Raw genomic sequence first — 22794 nt, 5'->3', positions numbered from 1 at the left:
CTAGTACAACCACTATGGAAAACAGTGTGGAGATTCCTTAAAGAACTAAAAGCAGATCTACTGTTTGATCCAGCAATTCTACTACCAGGTATCTACCCAGAGGAAAAGAAGGCATTATATGGAAAAGATACTTGCACACGCATGTTTGTAGCAGCACAAATTGCAATGGCAAAAAGACAGAACCAACCCAATGCCTATCATTCAGTGAGTGGATAAAGAGAATGTAGTATATATATACACCACGGAATACTACTCAGCCACAAAAAGAAACAAAATAATGGCATTTGCAACAACCTGGATTGAATTGGAGAATCATATTCTAAGTAAAGTATCTCAGGAATGGAAAACCAAACATCGTACATTGTCATTCATGTAGGAGCTAAGCTATAAGGATGCAAAGGCATGAAAATGAGGCATTGGACTTTGGAGACTCGGGGGAAAGGGCGGGAGGTGGCAAGAGATAAAAGACTACACATTGGGTATAGTGTAACACTGCTCAGATGATTGCTGCACCAAAATCTCAGAAATCACCACTAAAGATCTCATTCATGTAACCAAACACCACCTGTTCCCCAAAAACCTACTGAAATAAAATTTTTTTTTAAAAAAGAACATAAACCTTTGGTCTGCATTTAGAACAAAAGAGATAAAATACATTTGTGACTTAGTAATGATAGCAAATTAGAACTGTAAGCTCCAATAATAAGTGGTTAAATCTTCCTCCTTCCTGTCCACACACTGTTTTGGAAAATATATGCTAAACATTTCCTAGAACTTAGAAGGCAAAAACAAACATAAAAGCCTTAAATTTCCAGCCAGGCACAGTGGCTCATGCCTGTAATCCAAGTACTTTGGGAGGTGGAGTTGGGCAGATCATGAGGTCAGGAGATGGAGACCATCTTGGCCAACATGGTGAAACCCCTTCTCTACTAAAATGCAAAAAATTAGCCAGGTGTGGTGGCACGTGCCTGTAACCCCAGCTGCTTGGGAGGCTGAAGCAGGGGAATCACTTGAACCCAGGAGGCAGAGGCTGAAGTGAGCTGAGATTGCGCCACTGCACTCCAGCCTGGCAATAGAGCAAGACTCCATCTCAATAAATAAATAAATAAATAAATAAATAAATAAATATAAAAGTCTTTAATTTCCAAAGCTTTCCTTTTGTACTTTAACGTTATTCCTTGGCCAGGCGTGGTAGTCCACACCTGTAATCCCAGCATTTTGGGAGGCCGAGGCAGGCGAATCACCTGAGGTCGGGAGTTCAAGACCAGCCTGACCCACATGGAGAAACCCCATCTCTACTAAAAATACAAAATTAACCAGGTGTGGTGGCACATGCATGTAATCCCAGCTACTCAGGAGGCTGAGACAGGAGAACCGCTTGAACCCAGGAGGCAGAGGTTTTGGTGAGCCGATATCACACCATAGCACTCCAGCCTGGGCAACAAGAGCAAAATTAGTCTCAAAATTCCTTTATGAAACTTTGGCTCCTTCTAAAGGAACTTTTACCTACCTAGGCTTCCAACAATATAATAATGGTAAAAAAAAGTGAGTTGGTTCTGCTATCTCCTTCTAACTGCTTTCTTGTTTTGATCTGTTTTTAAATTTACATTTAATTGACTCATTTTATATATTTTAGTATTGTCAACTGCCATTTTACAAATAGAGAAAAAATAAAAAAATAATATTAAAACCTCATCAAACTGATGAAAATAAAGGTTAGAATTGTTTATATTTTATATTTCACTTACGATTCTAATCCTGCCTGTTCAGTTTCCAAAGGCTGAATTCGTTCCAAGACATGGGAATACTGGATATTGGCTTTCACCCAGGCAGCCAAAGGTGCAGCTGCAGTACTGGCACGCTTAGCATTCTGAAAAATCCATGAGAAGTGATTCAACATCCTTACTTAATTTCAGATGAAAGCAAAGTTAATTCTAACACACTTTATTTGGACATTTATTAACTTGACCCAAATAAAGTTTTTGGCTTATAGCTAAAACAAAAATACAGTGAACTTCTATTTTGATTAAGAGAAATATACATGAACTCTATTTTCACTTAAAAATAAATTTTTGAACCACACAGAATCTTTAAAATAAAGATGTTTTATCAACATAATTTTCTATTAGTCACATTTCTAATGAATACATGTGTCAGCCACAACAATGTTTGAGTATCTTTATTAGATAAGAGCAGCTTTAAAACCATTGTAATTGGTGTTAAAGAAGATGTACATAACATTTTGATTAAGGGATCTAAAAAAATACCAGAATCATGAAATCTAAATTGTTCACTGAAATTAGATACCACTGTCCTAACACAGATACCTGTTGTCATCTGATAAGTGACACAAGAAAAAATAAAAGCACACCAGGACAGTTGAAAGTTAAAAAAAAAAGTTTTTTTTTTTAACTTTCAACAGCAGATACAAAACTATTAAAACCACTCAATAAATCTCCCCTGCTACCTAGATTCTAATTTACCTGATTCTGATGGTTAATGCTTCCCAGATATAATACCTATAAGCTTATTTTTGATTTTCACTTTTAAGTGATCTAAACAATTGGCAATGACAAAACATCACATTTTAAACAGCAGAATATTATATGGTATGGAAAAGCAAATTTATGATATAACTTAAAAATTACCTTTGGATCAAAAGATCCTTTATTTTTATAAAGAAGTTCTTCAACGCTCTCTCTTATTTCCTTTGAAATATTTCGGGCATCAAAGGTTGCTATGTCTTCTCTTACACCTCTTTTTGCAAGGAAACTAAAATTAAAGCATATTTCCTTAAATGAGACTAAACAAAATTTGCTGTTTCTGAAAAAAAATCAGTTTAACAAAATGGTGAATGCAATACTTTTAATCCATTAGTTAACAAAAAATACGGTACTAAAACCTTTAAGCTTCTAATGTATTATCCTTATTTTTTGTGTTTGTTTTGAGACAGAGTCTCACTCTGTCACCTAGGCTGGAGTGCCGTGGTACAATCTCAGCTCACTGCAACCTTCACCTCCTGGGTTCAAGCGATCCTCCCACCTCAGCCTCCTGAGTAGCTGGGACCACAGGTGTGTGCCACCACATCTGGCTAATTTTTTGTATTTTTATTAGAGATCGGGTTTCACCATGTTGCCCAGGCTGGTCTCAAACTCCTGGCCTAAAGTGCCTTTGCCTCCCAAAGTGCTGGGATTGCAGGTGTGCCCAGCCATATTATTGACTTTTTGTAGACAACAAAAACTCTAGAGAGATGTACAACAGTCTTTCTAATGTTCTGTGAATAAACTAAGAAATGATATGAAAGAATCACATCTTGTTCTACTCAAATCCTTATTTGTAAACTATTAGGTACTCATATGTTCTAGGATGTGCAAGAAAATTGTCTGACTCCTTTTAAGGTAACTTAAAGTGCTCTCTCAACCTATGTCCTCCTCCATCTCCAGATATAAAATGAACTCTTTACTATCAACCTAAATACTAACAAGGAACTTAATACCGGCACAAACCATAACACCACTATTATAACATGAAACCTGAGCCTGCATGGTTTCATATTGTGTTAATACCTTATTCTCTTCTAGTTTCCAGCTCCCTTTTATTATTTAAGGGTCTCCTTCTTTCTGTTTCTGTCTCTGTCTCTTTCCCTCTCTCAGTAATACAAGACTCTTAAGGATAGTGACTGTATTTTCTTCATCAGTAAATCACAGTCCTCTCTACTATGTATGGACCAAATACATTATTATATTTATTGAGAAATTTCTTAAAGATTCTAAGGTATTCCTTTTCTTCTGACACTTTTAACAACCACTTAGAGAAAGGAATATATAGATCCTGATATATGATTACATAGAATACCTTGAAATTTCAAGGCAAAATGAATACCCATGTATTTAGATGAAGTGCACTTTGAAAAACAATATAAGAAATATTTAAAACTATGAAAGAATGTGTCATTCATTGCTGAAATAATATTTTTCACAAATTGAAAAATTTACCTTTTCATGCTCACCCAAGATGTATCAAAGATACCCATCAACCTTAAAACTCCTTCAAGAATGTCTCTAATTACATCAGGTGGCATGCGTAGTGAGCGGATTTCTGAAAGTGACTCTGGCTTAATGTTTCCAACTGCTAGTTTAGCTTCATTGACTAAAGGCTAAAAGAGAAAAAGGCAATTTTTATTTTCAAATTCTATATTTTTTAAATCACTAACTCTTGACAAATTATCTTTTATTGTCATTTATGCAAAATGACTATAGTTACTAATGTCCTCTCTCTTAAAATAACAAAATGCTTTAAATCATACAAGGAGTAAAAAACGTTCAAGTTGAGACAGTAAGACTTCTTGCCACCACAACTGCAACAATCTAATTTGGAAAATCTAACTTGTTTTGAGACAATTTGTCATTTTCAAGACGCTCTTTATATCTTAGGACTAGCTGACTAATTTAATCAACTGGAGAAAAAGAGCTTAACAGTATATCTTAATTTATCTAACATATTTTTTCCCTCTACAATCAAAACCATATGGCTCATGGAAAACAAAGATTCTTTTAAATTATCATCCATTAATTTATACTTTTTTTGGCAGGCTTTCCTTCTTGTTCTCTTTTACAAGTAATATTTTGGTTGAAAACCACATTTTATAATACTATGAGAAAACAACTTGAGATACAAATAATGTTTAAATTCCTACATATAGCTGGTAAGCAAAAATGTAAATGGATCTTAGCATGTTTTTTAACTTACTTGTACTTCTTTTAATTCATCATCAATTTTATTTTTTCTTTCTTCAATTTTTACAACTTCTTCTGCTATTCTGTGCTTGAGTCTTTCAAGTTCTGTTTTTTGCTCGCTAGCATCCTATAAGAATATTTAAATGGCATTCCAATCAATTTTAATGCATGATATTTAAAAGCACGAAATCTAAAATATAACATTTCAAAATAACATTTTCTATTAAATGTTTACCCAATATTAGTTTTGAATCTATGACAAGAGAGTTTCCAAAATGCCTGGGAATCCAATTATATATTTTACTCTATATTTTCTATCAGAAAGGTTTCAGTGCTTTAATTTTTTCTACTTAGCAAAGCAATAAATGCTTTTTACATAAAATTTAAACAAGATAGAAATACATAATTTTCTTTTTTTTAATTTTTATTTTTATTTATTTTGAGACAGAGTCTCTCTCTTGTCGCCCAGGCTGGAGTGCAATGGCATGTCTCAGCTCACTGCAACCTCCACCTCCTGGGTTCAAGCGATTCTCCTACCTCAGCCTCCCAAGTAGCTGGGATTACAGATGCCCACCACCATGCCCAGCTAATTTTTGTATTTTTAGTAGAGATGGGGTTTCGCCATGTTGGCCAGGCTGATCTCAAACTCCTGACCTTGTGATTCACCTGCTTCGGCCTCCCAAAGTGCTGGGATTACAGGCGTGAGCCACTGCGCCCAGCAGAAATGCATAACTTTCAAAGTATGACTTTAATTTGTATTTCCTTGATTATTGATGAGGTTGAACATCTTTGTATATATTTGTCATTGTGAGTTTTTTCCCTTTTTTTTTTTCTTTTTGAGACAGGGTCTCACTACGTTGATTAGGCTCCTGGACTCAAGGGGTCCCCCGCACTTCAGCTTCCCAAGTAGCTGACATTAAAGGCATGTATTGGCATGCCCAGATCTTGAAATGCATAGTTTCTTAAATAATCATAATAAAATGTATTGAACACTTAAACAGCCCAGGCACAGCTCATGGATTCCTTCTTTTATTAACCTCTTGTTCCAATTGGAAGGTATCTCTATCCTGAGTTTGTATATAGTGCATTTAATTTGCACTTTCTTCATGCCATAAACCTAGAATTGCAAGCCTTAGAAGTTACACAATTTGGTATTTAAGCTATCTCTTCAGACAGTACTTTCTACAAAATACCAAACAGAAATATCTGCTATTTATAATTAAGCAAAATTATTAACTTATGAGATGCATAGTTATTCTCCTGGGTCTCTGCTGGATAATAAAATTAGCTACAGTCTTAGAAATACTGCTTCTCAGAACAGCGCAGAGAAAAAAGTAGCACATACTCAATGTGTATTACTAATGTCACTAGCCAGAGAGTACACAAAGCACACATAATGCCAAATATTTTCCTTTATAAATACATGGTAATTAACAGTGTTATCCTTTATGTAGTGTTTGCTCTTTCATAGTTCAAATGACTCTTTTTTTAAAGTCAAAATAATTGAGTTTTTTTAACGATAAAAATGGCTGATTTCATTAATATTTATATTAATTTTGTTCCAAAATACCTTGAGAAAAAAATTATGCTAAAGTTTTACAGTATAAAAATTATTATATGTACATTTTCTGATGTATTACTTACCAGGTCAGGTACTCACTAATTTGATTTCTATCATAGATTGGCTGTTTCTAGAATTTCTTACAAAGGAATCATATTGTATACAGTCTTTTGTGTCTGGCTGTTTTCACTTAAGTGTAACATTTCTAAGATTTATCAAGTTTTGATTTCTCTTAGCTAAAAATCTGAAAGTGGGACTGCTGGCTGACGTACTAAGATATGTTTAACTTTATGAGACTGTGCCAAACTTTTGAAAAGTAACTGTAGCATTTTTCATTTCCTCCAGCAATTATAAAAAGTTCCAGATGCTCCACCCCGCCTCACCACACTAGACTGAGGTATTTTCAGTCTTTTTATTTCACCCATTCTGGTGGATATGTAGAAGCATATCACTGGGACTTTAGCTTACATTTACTTGATGATAATGAAATTAACATCTTTTCATGTGTTTACTGGTCCTTTATAGATCTTCTTTCATAAATGGTCTGCTCTAATCTTTCGTTCATTGTTAAACTGGAGTTCCGTTTTACTATTATTGAGTTGTAGTACTTTTTAAAAATTCTGAATAGAAGTTCTTTATCAAATACATGTTTTGTAAATATTTTCTCCCAGTCTGTGACTTGCCTTTTCATTTCAGAACTTATTTCATTTATTTCATTTCAAAGAGCAGAAGTTTTCATTTTGATGAAATCCAACTTATCAATTTTCTTTTTCTATTTTGATATCACATCTAATAAGTCTTCACCTCACCTAAGGTCATAAAGATGTTCTCCTGTGTTTTCTTCTAAGTTTTATAATTTAATGTTCTAATCTTAGATCCATCATCCATACTGTGTAAATTTTTGTGTAAGTTAAAAGGGAAAGGTTCTGGGCTTTTTCTCTCTCTACTTGGACATCCAAATATCCAGCACTATTTTTTAAAAAGACTATCTTTCCCCATTTAATTGGCATTTTTGTGTAAAATCAACTGACCACATTCCAATGATCTCTATGCCTACACTAATATCACACTGCCTTAAAATGATTACTGAAAAGTCAGTCTTGAAATCCTAAGTCCCAGGCCGGGCGCGGTGGCTCAAGCCCGTAATCCCAGCACTTTGGGAGGCCGAGACGGGCGGATCACGAGGTCAGGAGTTCGAGACCATCCTGGCTAACACAGTGAAACCCCGTCTCTACTAAAAAATACAAAAAAAAACTAGCCGGGCGAGGTGGCGGGCGCCTGTAGTCCCGGCTACTCGGGAGGCTGAGGCAGGAGAATGGCGTAAAAACCCGGGAGGCGGAGCTTGCAGTGAGCTGAGATCCGGCCACTGCACTCCACCCTGGGCGACACAGCGGGACTCCGTCTCAAAAAAAAAAAACAAAAAAAGAAATCCTAAGTCCCACAACTTTGTTATTTTTAAGATTGTTCATGCCATTTATTTTTTAATTGAGATATATATATTAGTCTGATGAATATTAAAGTTAATTTTCATAAAAGAGGCATTAGACTAGTCCCTATTTGACAAGGTAACAGTCACCAACATGGAGATGGAGAAACATATTTGAGGCATAGTCAGGAAAGCAAAATTGACAGAATTTAATGACTCATTACATTAATGGATAAGGTAACAAAAGTCTCAGTACAATGTGATTTTTAAGTTCTGTCTTAAATAATTAGTGTATATTACAGTACCATAACCTGAGGAAAGAAATACAGGAAAGAAAACTCGTAAGTTCAATTTTGAATCTGTTTCAAATTGTAATGCCCAAGAGACTTCTAAAAAGACATGTTTAACAGATAAAACTGAATTTTTTTTTGTTTGTTTGAGAGTCTTGCTCTGTTACCCAGGCTGGAGAGCAGTGGCATGATTTCAGCTCATTGAAACCTCTGTCTCTTAAACTCAAGCAATCCTCCTACCTCAGCCTCCTCAGTAGCTGGGACTACAGGCACATGCTACCACATTTGGCTAATTTTTAATTTTTTTGTAGAGATAAGGTCTCACTATATTGCCCAGGCTGGTCTCAAACTCATGGGCTCAAGCGATCTTCCCACTCGGCCTCCCAAAGAGCTAGGATTACAGGCGTGAGCAACCATGCCCTGCCAGTAATTAAGTCTGAAGCTAATAAAAGGAGTTAGGATAAAGAATAAAAAAGATGAATTTGAAAACAGTTACATGCAGTTGGTAGTAAGAGCAATAAAATGAACAAGAGCATCCTGAAAGAGCATGGAGACATAAAATACTGGGGCAAGGAAGGAACTCAGAGAAATCTCCTTTGAAAGGATTCAACAAAACAAAGGCAACAGCTCAAAAAATATATACTCAAAATACAAAACATCATGAAAGTACTAAAAGAAGAAAAACATTCCATAAATCTTGAGAAAATTAAAAGCAAGGAAAACTCTCAAAGCCTGAAGGAGAGAATTCTAAGGAAAATAAAAGGAAATACCAACCTAACTGGGAGAGTATAAGAAATAAAATCAGTTACAGACAGATCCATGCCAATTTAAAATATAAAAAGAGACTACATAAGTTGCATATGGTCAACTGAATGCACTGAGTAATCATTCTAAACAATGTGGGAAAATACCATGCCCTTCCACAAAAGCTTAAGTACATAACATCAGTCTGACTCAGTATGAAAAAGCAATGTTTTTTAAATCCACCTAAGTGAAAATGTTATTTTTCACTGACAGTCAGTCATAAATGCTCTCCCTATTGTTTTCATTTTTGTGATCACTCCAAACATTACCTGCATTGACACTGTGATCATTTGAAGGGCAGCATCTGCTTCATCTTGCTTAGTTTTAAGTAATACACTTTGTTCTCCAGCTTTTCTGTTCAGTTCATCCACAAGAGCTTTAGCTTCATTTAGTTTAGATACACCAGCCTACATCAATAAAATATTGATTGGTAATATTTTAAAAAAAGAATTTTACATACACACAGTAAATAAAGCCCTATAGAAAAGAATCAAGCAAACATGTTAAGTGTGTATATACAAAACAGTAGCAAGTAGACTTAGATTTTTTCTTATTGCTAATTATAACAATTTATTTCATATAATACTCATTAAGATGTAGTAAAAGATCCCACAGAGGTTTTAAAGAAAAACAAATTTTAAAGCATCACAGATAATGGTTCAACATATGCAAACCTGTTAAATGGGAGAAAATATTTGCAAACTGTTCATTTGACAAGAGGCTTAACATGTAGAATATACAAGAAATTCAAACAACTGAACAACAACAACAACAAAGAATTCCATTAAAAAGTAGGCAAAGGATCTGAATAGATTTTTTTTTAAAAAGACACACAAATGGCCAACAAGTATATGAAAAATTGTTCAACATCACTAATCACCCTTTGATCATTACACATTCTTGCATGAATCAAAATATCACATGTACCCCATAAATATCAATAAAATTATCAATATCTATAAAATTTTAAAAAGTAAATACATAAGACTTGAAAAAAAGCATCACAGAAAAGCTAAACAGATAAATACATATTTGATAGTTTAAACACTGAACTTAATAAAAAATACTTTTTACCATTACATTAGATGGGAGAGAAAATAGCAAGAAAGGAATAACTCACTAAACCTTTTCTAATTTCAGTCTCACTGACAGGGAAAAAGGACTCGAGTCACTCTTTTTTATACTAGACATGACCTGATTTTGTTTATCTAATATTCACTTTTCTTGTAAGAGACTGCCTGACATATGGTTCTGGTGGGCTGTCATTCACTTGCCTTACCTGCATTTTGGGTGGGCATTTGACCCTGGCCTGGCCATTGATGGTACCCCATCCTACTATTCAAACAACAGAATAATGAACCCAGGGATATACATGAAAAAAATTATTTATCTTCTATCGTGTTTTTGTCACCTAACAAATCAGAAGATTTGGGGAAAGAGTAACGGCAAAAAAGGAATCTAACTAATATTTATTGAGCACCCAACATAAAGTACAGGTAATAAGCTAGGTTATTTCCATATGAATTTATGAATTTTATCTAATATACTCACATACAACTACCATTGACCCAATTAAGCTGCAAAACAGTAAGTTAAAGTAATTTATCCAAAGTACCATAGAGAACTAAATCAGGAAATCAATCCTCCCAAAAGCCTGTATAGTTAGTACCTTAATATAAATGAAAGTGAATCAGTAGAAATGATAAAGATAATTATGTCAATTAAGATGGAGCCTACTTTATTACCCTAACAAAGGGAAACTAGAATTTCAGAGAGGAAATGTTCTCTAACAACTTCAGAGGCTGACATTCTAATGTCACATTTAAGTTAAAGCTCTATAATTAGAGAAATACAGAAAGAAAACTGTTCAGAATGTACTAAGTGACATGGATGAAAACATTACTTTATAAAATATAATTTTAATTTTAAAGGTTATTACAAAGTATAATCTTGGATATTATGTTTTAATTAATAACAGGGTTTTCTTTTTTATTATTATTTTATTTTACTTTACCGTAAGTTATTGGGGTACAGGTGGCATTTGGTTACGTAAGTTCTTTAGTGGTGAACTGTGAGATACTGATGCACCCATCACCAGAGCATTATACACTGCACCATATTTGTTGCCTTTTATCCCTCCCCACCCCACTCTTCCCCCAAGTCCCCAAAGTCCACTGTATCATTCTTATGCCGAAGAACAGTTTTCTTAATTTCTAAAAATGTTTTCATGTGAAAGAGACTCTTAAAGAGAGTACCATAAGCTATCAAAAACCCATAAATGCCAACCAGTGAAGAAAAGAAATAACCATTGAATTAAAAAAAAAATACAAATCATTACTAAAACCTAGAGGGCAACATAGGTACGAAAGTGAGACTGTTTTCCAAGGCTTTTAATACAGTACATTTATTAATACCAGATATATGCCACTCGCAACATAATATTGCAATTTACAAAACTCTTGTTTCCTATATATAGATAAAATAATTCAAGATTACCAATACTATACCTGCAAATGACTTTGTCTTTTTAATAATTCCTTTTTCTTGCTGCTACTAATGGCAGAATACACATGTAAAAAGGTCATATATCGGCTTGGTGTAGCACCATATGCTTTACAAGATTCATGGATTAATAAAAATGATTTTAGAAAATCAGGATCAACTAGAAAAAAATAGAAAATAAAAATAACTTATTATATGCATGACTCATTAAAAATAAGAGAAAATATCCTAATGATAGTTATTTTATACAAGATACTTCCATGCTATATAATTATAAATATGAGATAGCATCTTTGCTTAAAGATGCACAAAAGACAACTATTCACAGCTCCCATCTTCTTAGGAATTTTGAATTCTCTAGTTTTAGTAGCATCTATTCATCTACTGTTACATATTTCCCCTGAACATCTTTATTGTTGCAAGAAAAATAAATCTACATGTTGTCATAATACATAAATTAATTGGGACTATATAACAAATGTACAGTAATCCAAAAGTGAGCTAAATACAATCTGCTGAACAGAAAAGCAATATACAAAATACCTATCCACTCCCATTTGATACAGGGAGAAACATGACTTCAAATGCCAAAAAGTTAAGAATAAGTTCACATTAGATTCAATATATCCATGATCAAACACATTATATTCCTCTCACTGACACAATTTGCATCTGTATTCCCAGCCCCCGTGAATGAAATCAATTTGTAATGAATATTCCAAGACAGAACCCCAAGAAACATCCTTGACTCTCCTTCTTCTTGTGTGCCACAGCCATTACGTAATCATCAAGTCTCATTGAGATTACCTCCTAATATCCACCAAGTCCATTCCTTCCTCCATTCTTATTACCTCTTCTTTGGTTTAGGCCTTCATCTTGTCTCTCTTAGATTACTACAACAAACTTCTAAAATGATGTAATTGATTTTGGTTTCTCCTATTACAAATCTATTTTCTAATAACTGAAAAAAGGGATATATAAAGATATTTCTGGCTGGGCGTGGTGGCTCACGCCCGTAATCCCAGCACTTTGGGAGGCGGAGGCGGGCGGATCATGAGGTCAGGAGATCGAGACCATCCTGGCTAACACGGTGAAGCCCCGTCTTTACTAAAAATACATTAAAAAAATTAGCCGGACGTGGTGGCGGGCGGCTGAGGTCCCAGCTACTCCGGAGGCTGAGGAGGGAGAATGGTGTGAACCCGGGAGGCGGAGCTTGCGGTGAGCGAGGATTGTGCCACTGCACTCCAGCCTGGGGTAAAGAGGGAGACTCCGTCTCAAAAAAAAAAAGACATTTCTGTTTCTAAAACAAAACTCTGGTTAAATCTCCTTTTAAATCTCTCAATTAAGACCTATCACCTGCAAGTTAGAATCCAAACTCCTTAGCATAATGCAGAACGCTCTTCATTACCTGACCATGATAACCTTTTCCTCACTCTTCATCTAGTACTTATTTATACATCTTATGTTTCAGCCCTTTAGGCTGTTTATAGTTTCATAAAATGCCCATCTCACTTCTCCAAACCTTTCCCATGCTACTCACTCTAACCAGAATGACTTTCTCAAACTGCCTGTCTGGACAATGTCTATTTCCTATGATATCTGCTAAAGTTTTACTTTCCAATGTATTTCATATAAACTTCTACCATCACTTATCTTGCTATATCAGAGATTTATGTTTATATATAACATAATTCTCACTATCACTGGACTATGAGCTACTAAGTGATCTCTAATATCCAGCCCAGTACATAGTATAAAATGAGTTCAATAAATATTTGATTATTAGATGCTTAAATAAACAAGTGAATAAGCTATGGTATAAAGACCACAATCAAAATTGATTTGAAGAGAAAATAATGAGAATATTATAGTTAAGAAAAGATTAAGTCCATACTCACAGAATGTCATAAAACTTTTTCATATATAAGTTATAGAGTTCTGTGCCATATCTAAGTGATAAGCAAATATGAAAAGTTTAGGGGGCTTGCTAAAGACTCTAAACAATTTAAGTAGGTCCTTCAAATCACTCAGGTAAGAAAAATAATTTTTAAATGTGTTGAACTCACACAGTAGATATTCTGTTGGATTCTATGTTAAATGACATAACCTTAATTTAAAAATAAAAAGGGCTTCAAAATTTTGTTTGCATCAGAAGAAATCTAATTTTGCTACATTTAGCATTATTTAAATTTATAATCATGAATCTTTAATGAAACTGTAACATTAAAAAAGGCAATTATTTCATAAATAAAAACCAGATAAAACTGATTTCATCAAAATACTACCTGAATTTTTTTTCTTTTCTTCTTTTCGTTTTTTGTCATTGTATTTTTCTTCACCACCTGTTTCACTGAGTAACATTTCAGGTATCTAAAACATAAAAAGCAAATCACTGTGAAAAAGTTTAAGTTCCATATCAGAAGTTAAAAACCTTTAACACAAAAGAAGTCAGTATTGATTGTACTTTTCTTTTAGGATTCATTCCAGACTAAGAGAAAAAAAAAATACAGAAATATTTAGAAGAAATGATTTCCTAAACATCATTTTGACACATATCAACCATTAACTGATCACAAATTAATGGCACATTGGGAAAAGCTCACTTGAAGTGGTGAGACTATATGAAATGAAGGAAATTACAATTTGGATTAAATTAGAAAATAATCACAATGCCATTTAAAAACATACAGTAATAAAAATATTTTATTTGGCATAAAACTAGTAAAATGCCTTCATGGCATAGTAGGGTAGCAAGGATTCTTAGCTTTTTCAAATAAAAACTGAAAGTAAATAAAAATGATTTTATAATCAATTTCATAACTGATCATTCTAAAAATATATTCTTAGTATGACTGAAATTTTGCCATTATTATAAATAAGCAAATACAATTTCATAGCAGATATCATTATCATTAAAGATAACCTTATAAAAATGCTACTTTAGAATATACAAAAGATAGTTTAGATTCCTGAAAAAAATTAAAGTAACATTTTGAAATTTTAAATTAAGCCAAATAGCTTGAATTTCTTTCACTTGATAGAGCTGACATTACCAGCAAGAGGAAACACAAGTGAACCAGCTAATTAGGTCGATAAATCATTTTTTAAATTTCTCAGATTGAAAAAAAAATGTAAGCCAAAAGATGTCTTCATTAATGCAGAGTTCGAATGTACCATAATTCTTGCGACAGAGTGTGCCTTCACTGATTTCTGACAAAACACTTAAACCTATGTGAGAATATTTTAAACTTATATTTTTAAATCAACATTAATCTGTTTCTTTGGGAACTCATTTTCTTTAAAATGGTCTATCCTCAAACAATATCCTGCATTAGCAAAGTCTGCCTGCCTGATTTGCCTCGTTCCTTCCCTTGAAGTAAAAAAATGGTACTTTTTAAAGAGTTGAATGGGCATAGTAAGCCTATTAATTTGCTTTATTTTCATCTATTACATGTTCTCATATATTTCATATATTAACATATTCATAACATAATATATAACATATATTGACATTTTCATACATTAACATATCCAAAACTGATGGATCCTATCAACCCCTTCAAACTAACTTTCATTGCTTCTAGTTGCTTATTAAATAAGATTCAAAGTCATGGCACTTAAACGCTTTCCCTCCTTATCTGTCCCCGATATTTCCCACTACAATGTACCACATACGCTGTGCAGCAGCCACATGAACTCTCTATTTCCAGGCACACCGTGCAATATCATGTCCTTGAACCACTGGGCCTGCAAGTGAGGCAGTGCCCTCTTGCACTTCATAACTACTTCAAAACCATCCTCACTAAGCTCCCTAAATTTAGTTTTCATATTATCAGGCTAAAGTAACCACTAACCCTCCTTGCTGCAGGCATCTACCAGTCCAATCATTTCTTCACTCCAGAAATAATTTTAGCTCTTGGCTCACTTTCACTCTTTCCAACACAATCCTTGTCTTATCTTCTTAATTATTCCCAATTTCAATATCCATTATAGATAATCACTCTAATATCCTCACCTCTCAATTCCTTGAGCACCTCTTCTCCTCTTAGACACCACACTTTTGTCAGCCACTCACCTACACAGTCAAATCCTGAGATTTTGTAATTATCACTAAGTGAAACCCTTCCATAATCTCACTTTCAAACATCCCATTCTTCTATCGCTACACTTTTGTCTTCCCAGCTTACTCCCTCCCAGTATCAAAATCCTGAAACTCCACTGAAACCTACTATCTACGGATTTGACCACCTCTTCACTGTCTTCGACCATCTTCCTATCCTAATTTACCACCATACCAACTTAAATTCCATGATAAATCAAAATAATTATATTCTTATAAATATTCTCAACTCTCTTGCCTTCAATTGTTTTGTCATACTCAAGTAGCCAAGTCCCAATTCTGGTCAAATCTAAGTCACCACCTACTCAAGTTGTGCATCCATGAGTGCACCTATGGCTTGAGAAAAAAAAAAAACACAACTACATTGTTTGGCCTCTATTGAACTCCATGATCACTAACCTCAAGTGAATCCTATCATACTCCATTCTCCTAATCCTTTCCCTCTTTCATTCTCCCAAACTACTATTTTGCATGTCTTCTTGTGTCTCTTTAAGCCTCCAAAACCTCCTCCCTCATTCTTTCCCTCAGCGGATAATCTTCCTATTTCGCTAAGAAAATAGAAACAATTAGAAAAGAGTCTCCCAAACTTTCCAGTACCACACCTGCCCATCTACCCAGATCTATCCCCTACTATTCTGCTTTCTTTCCTGTTATCGCAAATGATTCCTCCATTCTCATAGGAAAGGCCAATCTTTAATTCTTCCATTTGTACGCTAGATCCATTTGTTGTGCACTTACTCAATGATATTATTCTAGCAATTTTTCCCTGTTTTGCATCACATAATTTTTGCTTCCCTATTAAGTCATTCTCAACAGCATATTAACATGTTATACTGTGTCCCATCTTTAAAAAAAAAAAAATACAGGCCCAGCATTGACATGCTATCTTCTTTTGGTTTCTAAAATACAATGTTTGTCTGGTTTTCTTATTTCCCTAGCAGCTTCTTCTCAGTTTCCGTTGGTTCTTCCTCTTCATCTCCCCAGTTTCTTAATGTTGAAGTGTCTCAGGGTTCAGTCTTGGATCGCTGCTCTCTTTTGTTTATTCTCACTCCCTTGGTGATATCATTCATTCTTATAGCTTTAAATACCACCTGCACTCTGACAATTCCTCAAATTTTTTTCTGTATGCCTGACCCCGGAGCTCCAGGCTTATATATCCAAATGCCTTCTCAGACTTATAACTTCAGTGTCTGGTATCTCTTATTTAACACATCTAAAACTCAAGGCCTCATAGTCTCCTCTTAATATGTTCTTCTCCCAGTCTCCTCTGTCTCAAATGATGGTCATTTCATCCTTCTTGTTGCTCAAGCCAAAATACTCAGAAGTATCATTGACTCCTCACTTTCTATTACACCTGATTACAATCTGTCAGCAAATCCTGTTGTTTCTACTGCAAAACATATCCAGAATACAACCACTTCTCACCACCTTACCACTACATCCTTAGTCCAAACTATCCTCTTCTCTCTGGATTACTGCAATCATTTGTAACTGCTCCATCCATTGCACTCTATAGTCTACTTTCAACACAGAAACTACAGTAATCTCATTAAAAAATGAGTCAGAATATTTCTGTTTGAAAGCATCCAAAAGAAAGTTAGTTCTCAGGAAAAGCTGAAATCTTATACACTGTAGTAGCTTACAAAGCCCCACCCTAACTGGTTTCCTCTTAGTTCTCTGACATCATCTTCAGCAACTCTCCCCTCAATCACTCTGCTCCAGGTGAAGTGGCCTCTTACTGATCCTCAAAATCATCAGACAAGATCTCTACCCAGGATCTTCACCTAGAAAGCTTTCTCCGCAGATATACCTGAGAAGAATGTAAACACCATGAGGGTAGGGATCTCTATCTGGTTTTTTTTCCTCTGCTATGTCCTCAACATATATAGAACAGTGGTACATACTAAGCACCCAATAATGACTTCTAAATGAATGCCTCTTATTCATGTGGCCTCCTCAAGCTAAAATATATTTCAGTAACTAAAATATTACCTCATCTGTAAACCATGTCTTTTATCTCAAATTACACTCCTTACTCTGAATCATGACAGGCATTAAACTATACTTCTCTTATAGAAAAGTAAAGAAATTAGTGATTAAGGATATGAATATCATTTAAAGAAACAATGTTGAAAATTATTACTTATTCAAATGAAGTAAAATAAGAGGCTTCCAGTTAAGATAGTGTTATGAGTTCACACTTTAACTGATACCCTCCAAACACACAGCATAGCGATGATATTTTTTAAGGATTTAAAAAGTCTTTAATTGTTAAATACTTGCTATGATTTTTTTTTTTAATCTAGAACAGCCTATAATAGGTTAGTTAATTAAAGTCATAACATTTTAAAGTATAGTTGTCTCTGTGGTTCTTAATTAAGAACATGATCCTCAATCTAAAATTCTATATTCAACTAAATTATGATGCAAGAGTAAGAAGAAAATAGAGACATTTCCAAACATAAGAGACGTTCGGTGCCATAACTAAGATGATGTTATAACCAACACCAAAGAGAAGTTGTGAAAATCAACAACTTCAAAACTAAAACGTGCTTTTAAAATTTTTAATATTTGTTAAACTTACTTTCTTCATACTGCTATCAGACCAACCCTCCATCCACAACACCTGGCATTTCTTATGCAAAGCTGGATTACTCTCACAGTTTATCATGAAGTTTGAATTTGCAGAATCCATTATCAAGACAATATGCAAGTTTTGCTGAATTCCTAAGAAATATATAAAAAATTATATTCATGGCAAATTACAAGAATAATAATAGAATCAGGCAATCTATATGTGGTCCGGGTTAAAGAGATCAAAATTTTCTCAAATGAAATAGTAGGAGCTGTTTTTAAAAATAAGCACAATATAAAACAATATTATGGTATGATTTTCATTTTAGTTAAAAGAACACTTATAAATTTGTATATGTGCATGTTAAGAAAAAAGACTCGGAAAAATGTCCATGAAAAATGTAAGTGTCATAATGTCTGGGTGGTGTGATTATTGCCTCATTTTTCACTTATTTCAATTTTGGATTTCTACACTGCAAATAAAACTGTTTCTATATGAATGAAAGGCTAGTTTTTTAAAACTATGAAGTCTGGCACAATCTAAATAGTTCAATAGCTCTTTAAGACAGGAGGTACTAAAGTGGCAATAATTTCACCACATGAAACGAAGGAGGCAAGGTAAATATTCCAAAGAACATTACCATACTTTCGTCATTCCTGTTTGCTAAAATTTTGCTAAGGTATTGATATGGTTTGGCTCTATGTCCCTGCCCCAATCTCATTTTGTAGCTCCCATAATCCCCACATGTTGTGGGAGGAACCTGGTGGGAGATGACTGAATCATGGAGGGGGGCAGGTCTTTCCCATGCTGTTCTCATGATAGTGAATGGCTCTCATGAGACCTCGTGGTTTTAAAAACGGGAGTTTCTCTGCACAAGCCCTCTCTTTGCCTGCTGCCATCCATGTAAGATATGACTTGCTCCTCCTTGCCTTCCACCGTGATTGTGACATCTCACCAGCCATGTAGAACTGTGCGTCCAATAAACCCCTTTCTTTTGTAAATTGCCCAGTGTCAGGTAAGTCTTTATTAGTAGTGTAAAAACAGACTGATATAGGTGTTTTTATTATAGGCTAGCCTATCAGTAGTTATGTGTTACTTTCTGAAAACTCCAGAAAAAAGAAAAAGGTATAAAGTATCAAATGAACCCAAGATTTAAGATACTTTTGCAATCTAATGAGAAAATAAGGCAAATTAAATGGTATATATTTCATATGAACCAGTTTGATGTGACTAATGAATTCTATGTCACTTACTATATGTGAAGTAATTGAAGACTGGTCCGAAAAAACCATCTTGTGAAGCTTGATCTTTAAGTGGTAACAGCAAAGGCTCCAATTCTTCAAGAGTATAGAGTCCAGGAACTTCACCTACAGAAAAATATTAGACTAATTCAAAACATTTTAATAAATAATACTTTTTCAATTTTTATATTTAAAAATCCGCTCTTATTCAATCTTTCTTTCCAAAAATATACAAATCTTATTACCTCTATGTGACTCACAAATCTTTATCTATAGCCTTCATTTGATAAAATTCAAACACCTAAGCAAACCACTCAAAATAGTCATAATCTAGCCATCTGTCTACCTTTACAGGTTATTTTTCCATCTTCCTCCATAAGACCTTGTATTCTAGCCTCAATAAACTTGTGTTCCATAAATATAACAAAATATTCTGTCCTCTTGGAATGTATACCTATGGTCATCCTCTGCCCCTTATCTTCCCAGTAAGTTTTTATCCTTCAAGATGCTACTTCCCTAACTGTTAAGCCCATGAACCTTTTTTGACTACCCATTAGCTAATTAAACACTCTTTCTCTTTCACATACTATTCAAGTATATCACTTTTTAGCACTTATCACATCATTTAATAATGAATTACTTCCTTCTCATCTCCAATTAGACTCTAACTTTCTAAGGACAAATATTTGATAATGTTCAACATTTAACCTTAGAATATTCTTACCTAGGTATCTAGAACAAAAATATGTTTTACATAAATGAATGAATGAACAGATGAACTTGTACTAGAAATCAGAAGAACTGGTCCGTGGCCTGCTTCTATGCATGCCAAATCATGACGATGAATAGAATGATGAAAGGCAAATCAAAGTTGATTAAGACTACAACTTTAGTCTTAGAGACAGATTTAAAGATAGATGGCGTGGAGCACATCCTGTTCACTTCTACAAATTATAATAGTATTTAAAACTTGGCCCTGCGTATAAGAGGCATTTAATAAATATTTGTTAAGCCAGTAGGTTTACAATTCACAAGAAACTGTAACATTAAGTGAAAAGTCCTTTGCTACATATCCAAAGTAACGTATTCATATAGGGCCCATCAGTCTGATCCCTACTTTTCTTGAGGTTCAACTAAGAGGCACCAGACCACTCCCACCCCACGAGCTTGTGCATACTTGAACACATGCACACATAAATCTGCATGATATGTTTTTCTTTAAATTTTAGACATACCAAGATATTTTTGATTCCTTAAATTTAGCAAACAATGCCAACTCTACCTATATATTATATACATTAGGAAATAAGAATTTGAAATAGAAAAAAGACACAAAGCCTACTGAAGACTTCCTCTGAAAATAAAATGCCAAAATCTGACTTGTCATTTTTACCATTATATTTTGATCATAAAGGCCAATTTGTTCTAAAATAATGATTATTGGGTTAGTGCTTATCCGAATGTTTGCTTTCAAAAAGAAAAAAGAAAAAAAAAAAGATCTGTGTTTCTGGTCTCTTGTCAGCCAAAACGAACAATGTCTCCATCTAGTGACAGCTGAAGCGATATGCAGGAATGCGTTCCTTCAATATCAAAAGATGTTCATTAAAACGTCCACGAACGCTGTAAGTCCACTCAAGTACTTACCACTTTCACTAAGCCATTATCCCTCAACTCTTTCATAGAAATGGATCTACCACTTGTCTAATCAGAGCATCCTGGTCTGTATTTCTCATCTGGGCACTAATATTTAGATATCACATATTATAAACTAAATGTTTTCTTTAACCAAAGCTGTTAAATTCTGAAGAAAATTTCTCCTCAGAGCAGTAGCATGATACAAAGCAAGTATTTATGAAAAACTGAGTTGAAAATGAGTTCATATAACTTTGTCCTTTGATCCCACAGTGATACCGCCCATACGACTGAAACTAGTTTTTAAGGTTTATTTTGTACTTCAATAACAAAACACTCTTGATCCAGGTTTAAAACTAAGCTACTTCCTCCCAATCACTGACAGTGATTACTCATAGAAAGATTCTAACAAATTTAATAAATTCTTAAAAAAAAAAAAAAAAGGAAGAAATACAGGAATTCACAAGTATCCTCCCCAGGAAAACACCAAAAAGGTCAGGTAACACCACAGACAACAGGAGAGTACCACAGTTTGCTGCGGACAGAGCCACAGCAGAAGAGTAGCAACAGTTCTTAGTTCAGGTTGCAGGGACTCAATTAGGGAGTCACAATAGCCAAATGATACTCCCACCCTACCCCAGAGATTTTAATTTAATGGGCTTAGGGTAGTAGCAAAGAATTTGTTTTTAGTTGTTGTTGTTGTTTTTAATTATCCAAGTGATTCTATGTGCAATTAGGGGTGAGAAATGCTGAGGAATATAAATGGACAGTGCTTCATGTTATATCTCAGAGGAAAAACAAGACTTTAAACCATAGAAATCTTGAAAACAAAACAATAAATATCTCTACAATCCATAGAATTCCAGATACATAGAGAGCCCACTTAGCCATAAATTTCTAGAGAGTATTTGTATTAAGATAGTCCTCTTTCAAGTGGTATTTTTCTATTATATAGATGCATACTTAAAGTACTTATAAGTTCCTTTTTTTCTTACAAATAATTTTAATTTCTTCTTTTAAAAAACAAGATTACTGGCTCACACCTGTAATCCCAGCACTTTGGGAGGCCAAGGCAGGAGGATTGCCTGAAGTCAGGAGTTCCAGACCAGCCTGGCCAACATGGTGAAACCCTGACCCTACTAAAATTACAAAAATTTGCCGGGTGTGGTGGTGCATGTCTGTAATCCCAGCTACTCAAGTGGCTGAGGCAGGAGTATCACTTGAACCTGGGAGGGGGAGGTTGCAGTGAGCCGAGATCGTGTCACTGCACTCCAGCCTGGCGACAGAGCAAGACTCTGTCTCTAAATAAATAAATAAATAAATAAATAATATTACTTATTACTTGATTTGTAATATCCAACTGAAGAAGGAGAATGTGCATTTTTCCAGGTTAATGAATGCAGCTATATTCCAGACACATGAAATGGGGGCACTAATGTGTAGAATTATGTGGAATTTCATATATCTGGAGTATACGTATATTCATATATCCATACTAAGGCCATACTATTATATAGTTATACAACCATGCCACTACTGATAGGAAGGTTCTATCAAATGTTTGTGATAATAAATTATACTACCTATTTTCTTGCATACTAGTTCTTTCATTTCTGTGGGTTAAATTCCTACAGATAATAGAATGGTACATCAAAGAGTATGGCACAGCTTTTAATAAGTCCTAGCTGATAATTCTCCCAAAGGTTATACCAAATAATAACCCAGCAAAAGTATATGTAAGAGTCAATTTTTCTGAATATTCACCAATACTCTAACAATTTTTATGTCTTAAATTATTGATTTTATAAAAATGGAGTCTCTCAATTTTCCTGCCATGAGCATGTTTAACACCATGTCTCCTAAGTAAGAACTATGCCAAACGTTCTCCAAAACAAAGTAAATTTTGC

At 34.3% G+C, this 22794-nt stretch overlaps 1 protein-coding gene across 5 annotated transcripts in view; it reads right to left on the bottom strand.

Annotated features, from left to right (window-relative positions):
- Positions 1 to 22794, bottom strand: part of DYNC2H1 (dynein cytoplasmic 2 heavy chain 1) — a 355588-nt gene that overhangs the window by 246306 nt on the left and 86488 nt on the right. For all 5 annotated transcript variants that reach the window (XM_005579474.5, XM_005579475.5, XM_005579476.5 and 2 more), the window contains exons 51-59: positions 19268 to 19381; positions 18024 to 18166; positions 13605 to 13689; positions 11325 to 11479; positions 9087 to 9224; positions 4750 to 4863; positions 3996 to 4156; positions 2649 to 2772; positions 1749 to 1870 (exon numbers count right to left, since the gene is read on the bottom strand). In XM_005579474.5, coding sequence (XP_005579531.3) covers positions 1749 to 1870; positions 2649 to 2772; positions 3996 to 4156; positions 4750 to 4863; positions 9087 to 9224; positions 11325 to 11479; positions 13605 to 13689; positions 18024 to 18166; positions 19268 to 19381 — 1156 coding nt within the window. The remainder of the gene's footprint in view (positions 1 to 1748; positions 1871 to 2648; positions 2773 to 3995; positions 4157 to 4749; positions 4864 to 9086; positions 9225 to 11324; positions 11480 to 13604; positions 13690 to 18023; positions 18167 to 19267; positions 19382 to 22794) is intronic.

The sequence above is a fragment of the Macaca fascicularis genome, chromosome 14 (assembly GCF_037993035.2).
Source record: "Macaca fascicularis isolate 582-1 chromosome 14, T2T-MFA8v1.1".
NCBI lineage: Eukaryota > Metazoa > Chordata > Mammalia > Primates > Cercopithecidae > Macaca > Macaca fascicularis.
This window is presented reverse-complemented; position numbering and strand designations above follow the sequence as displayed.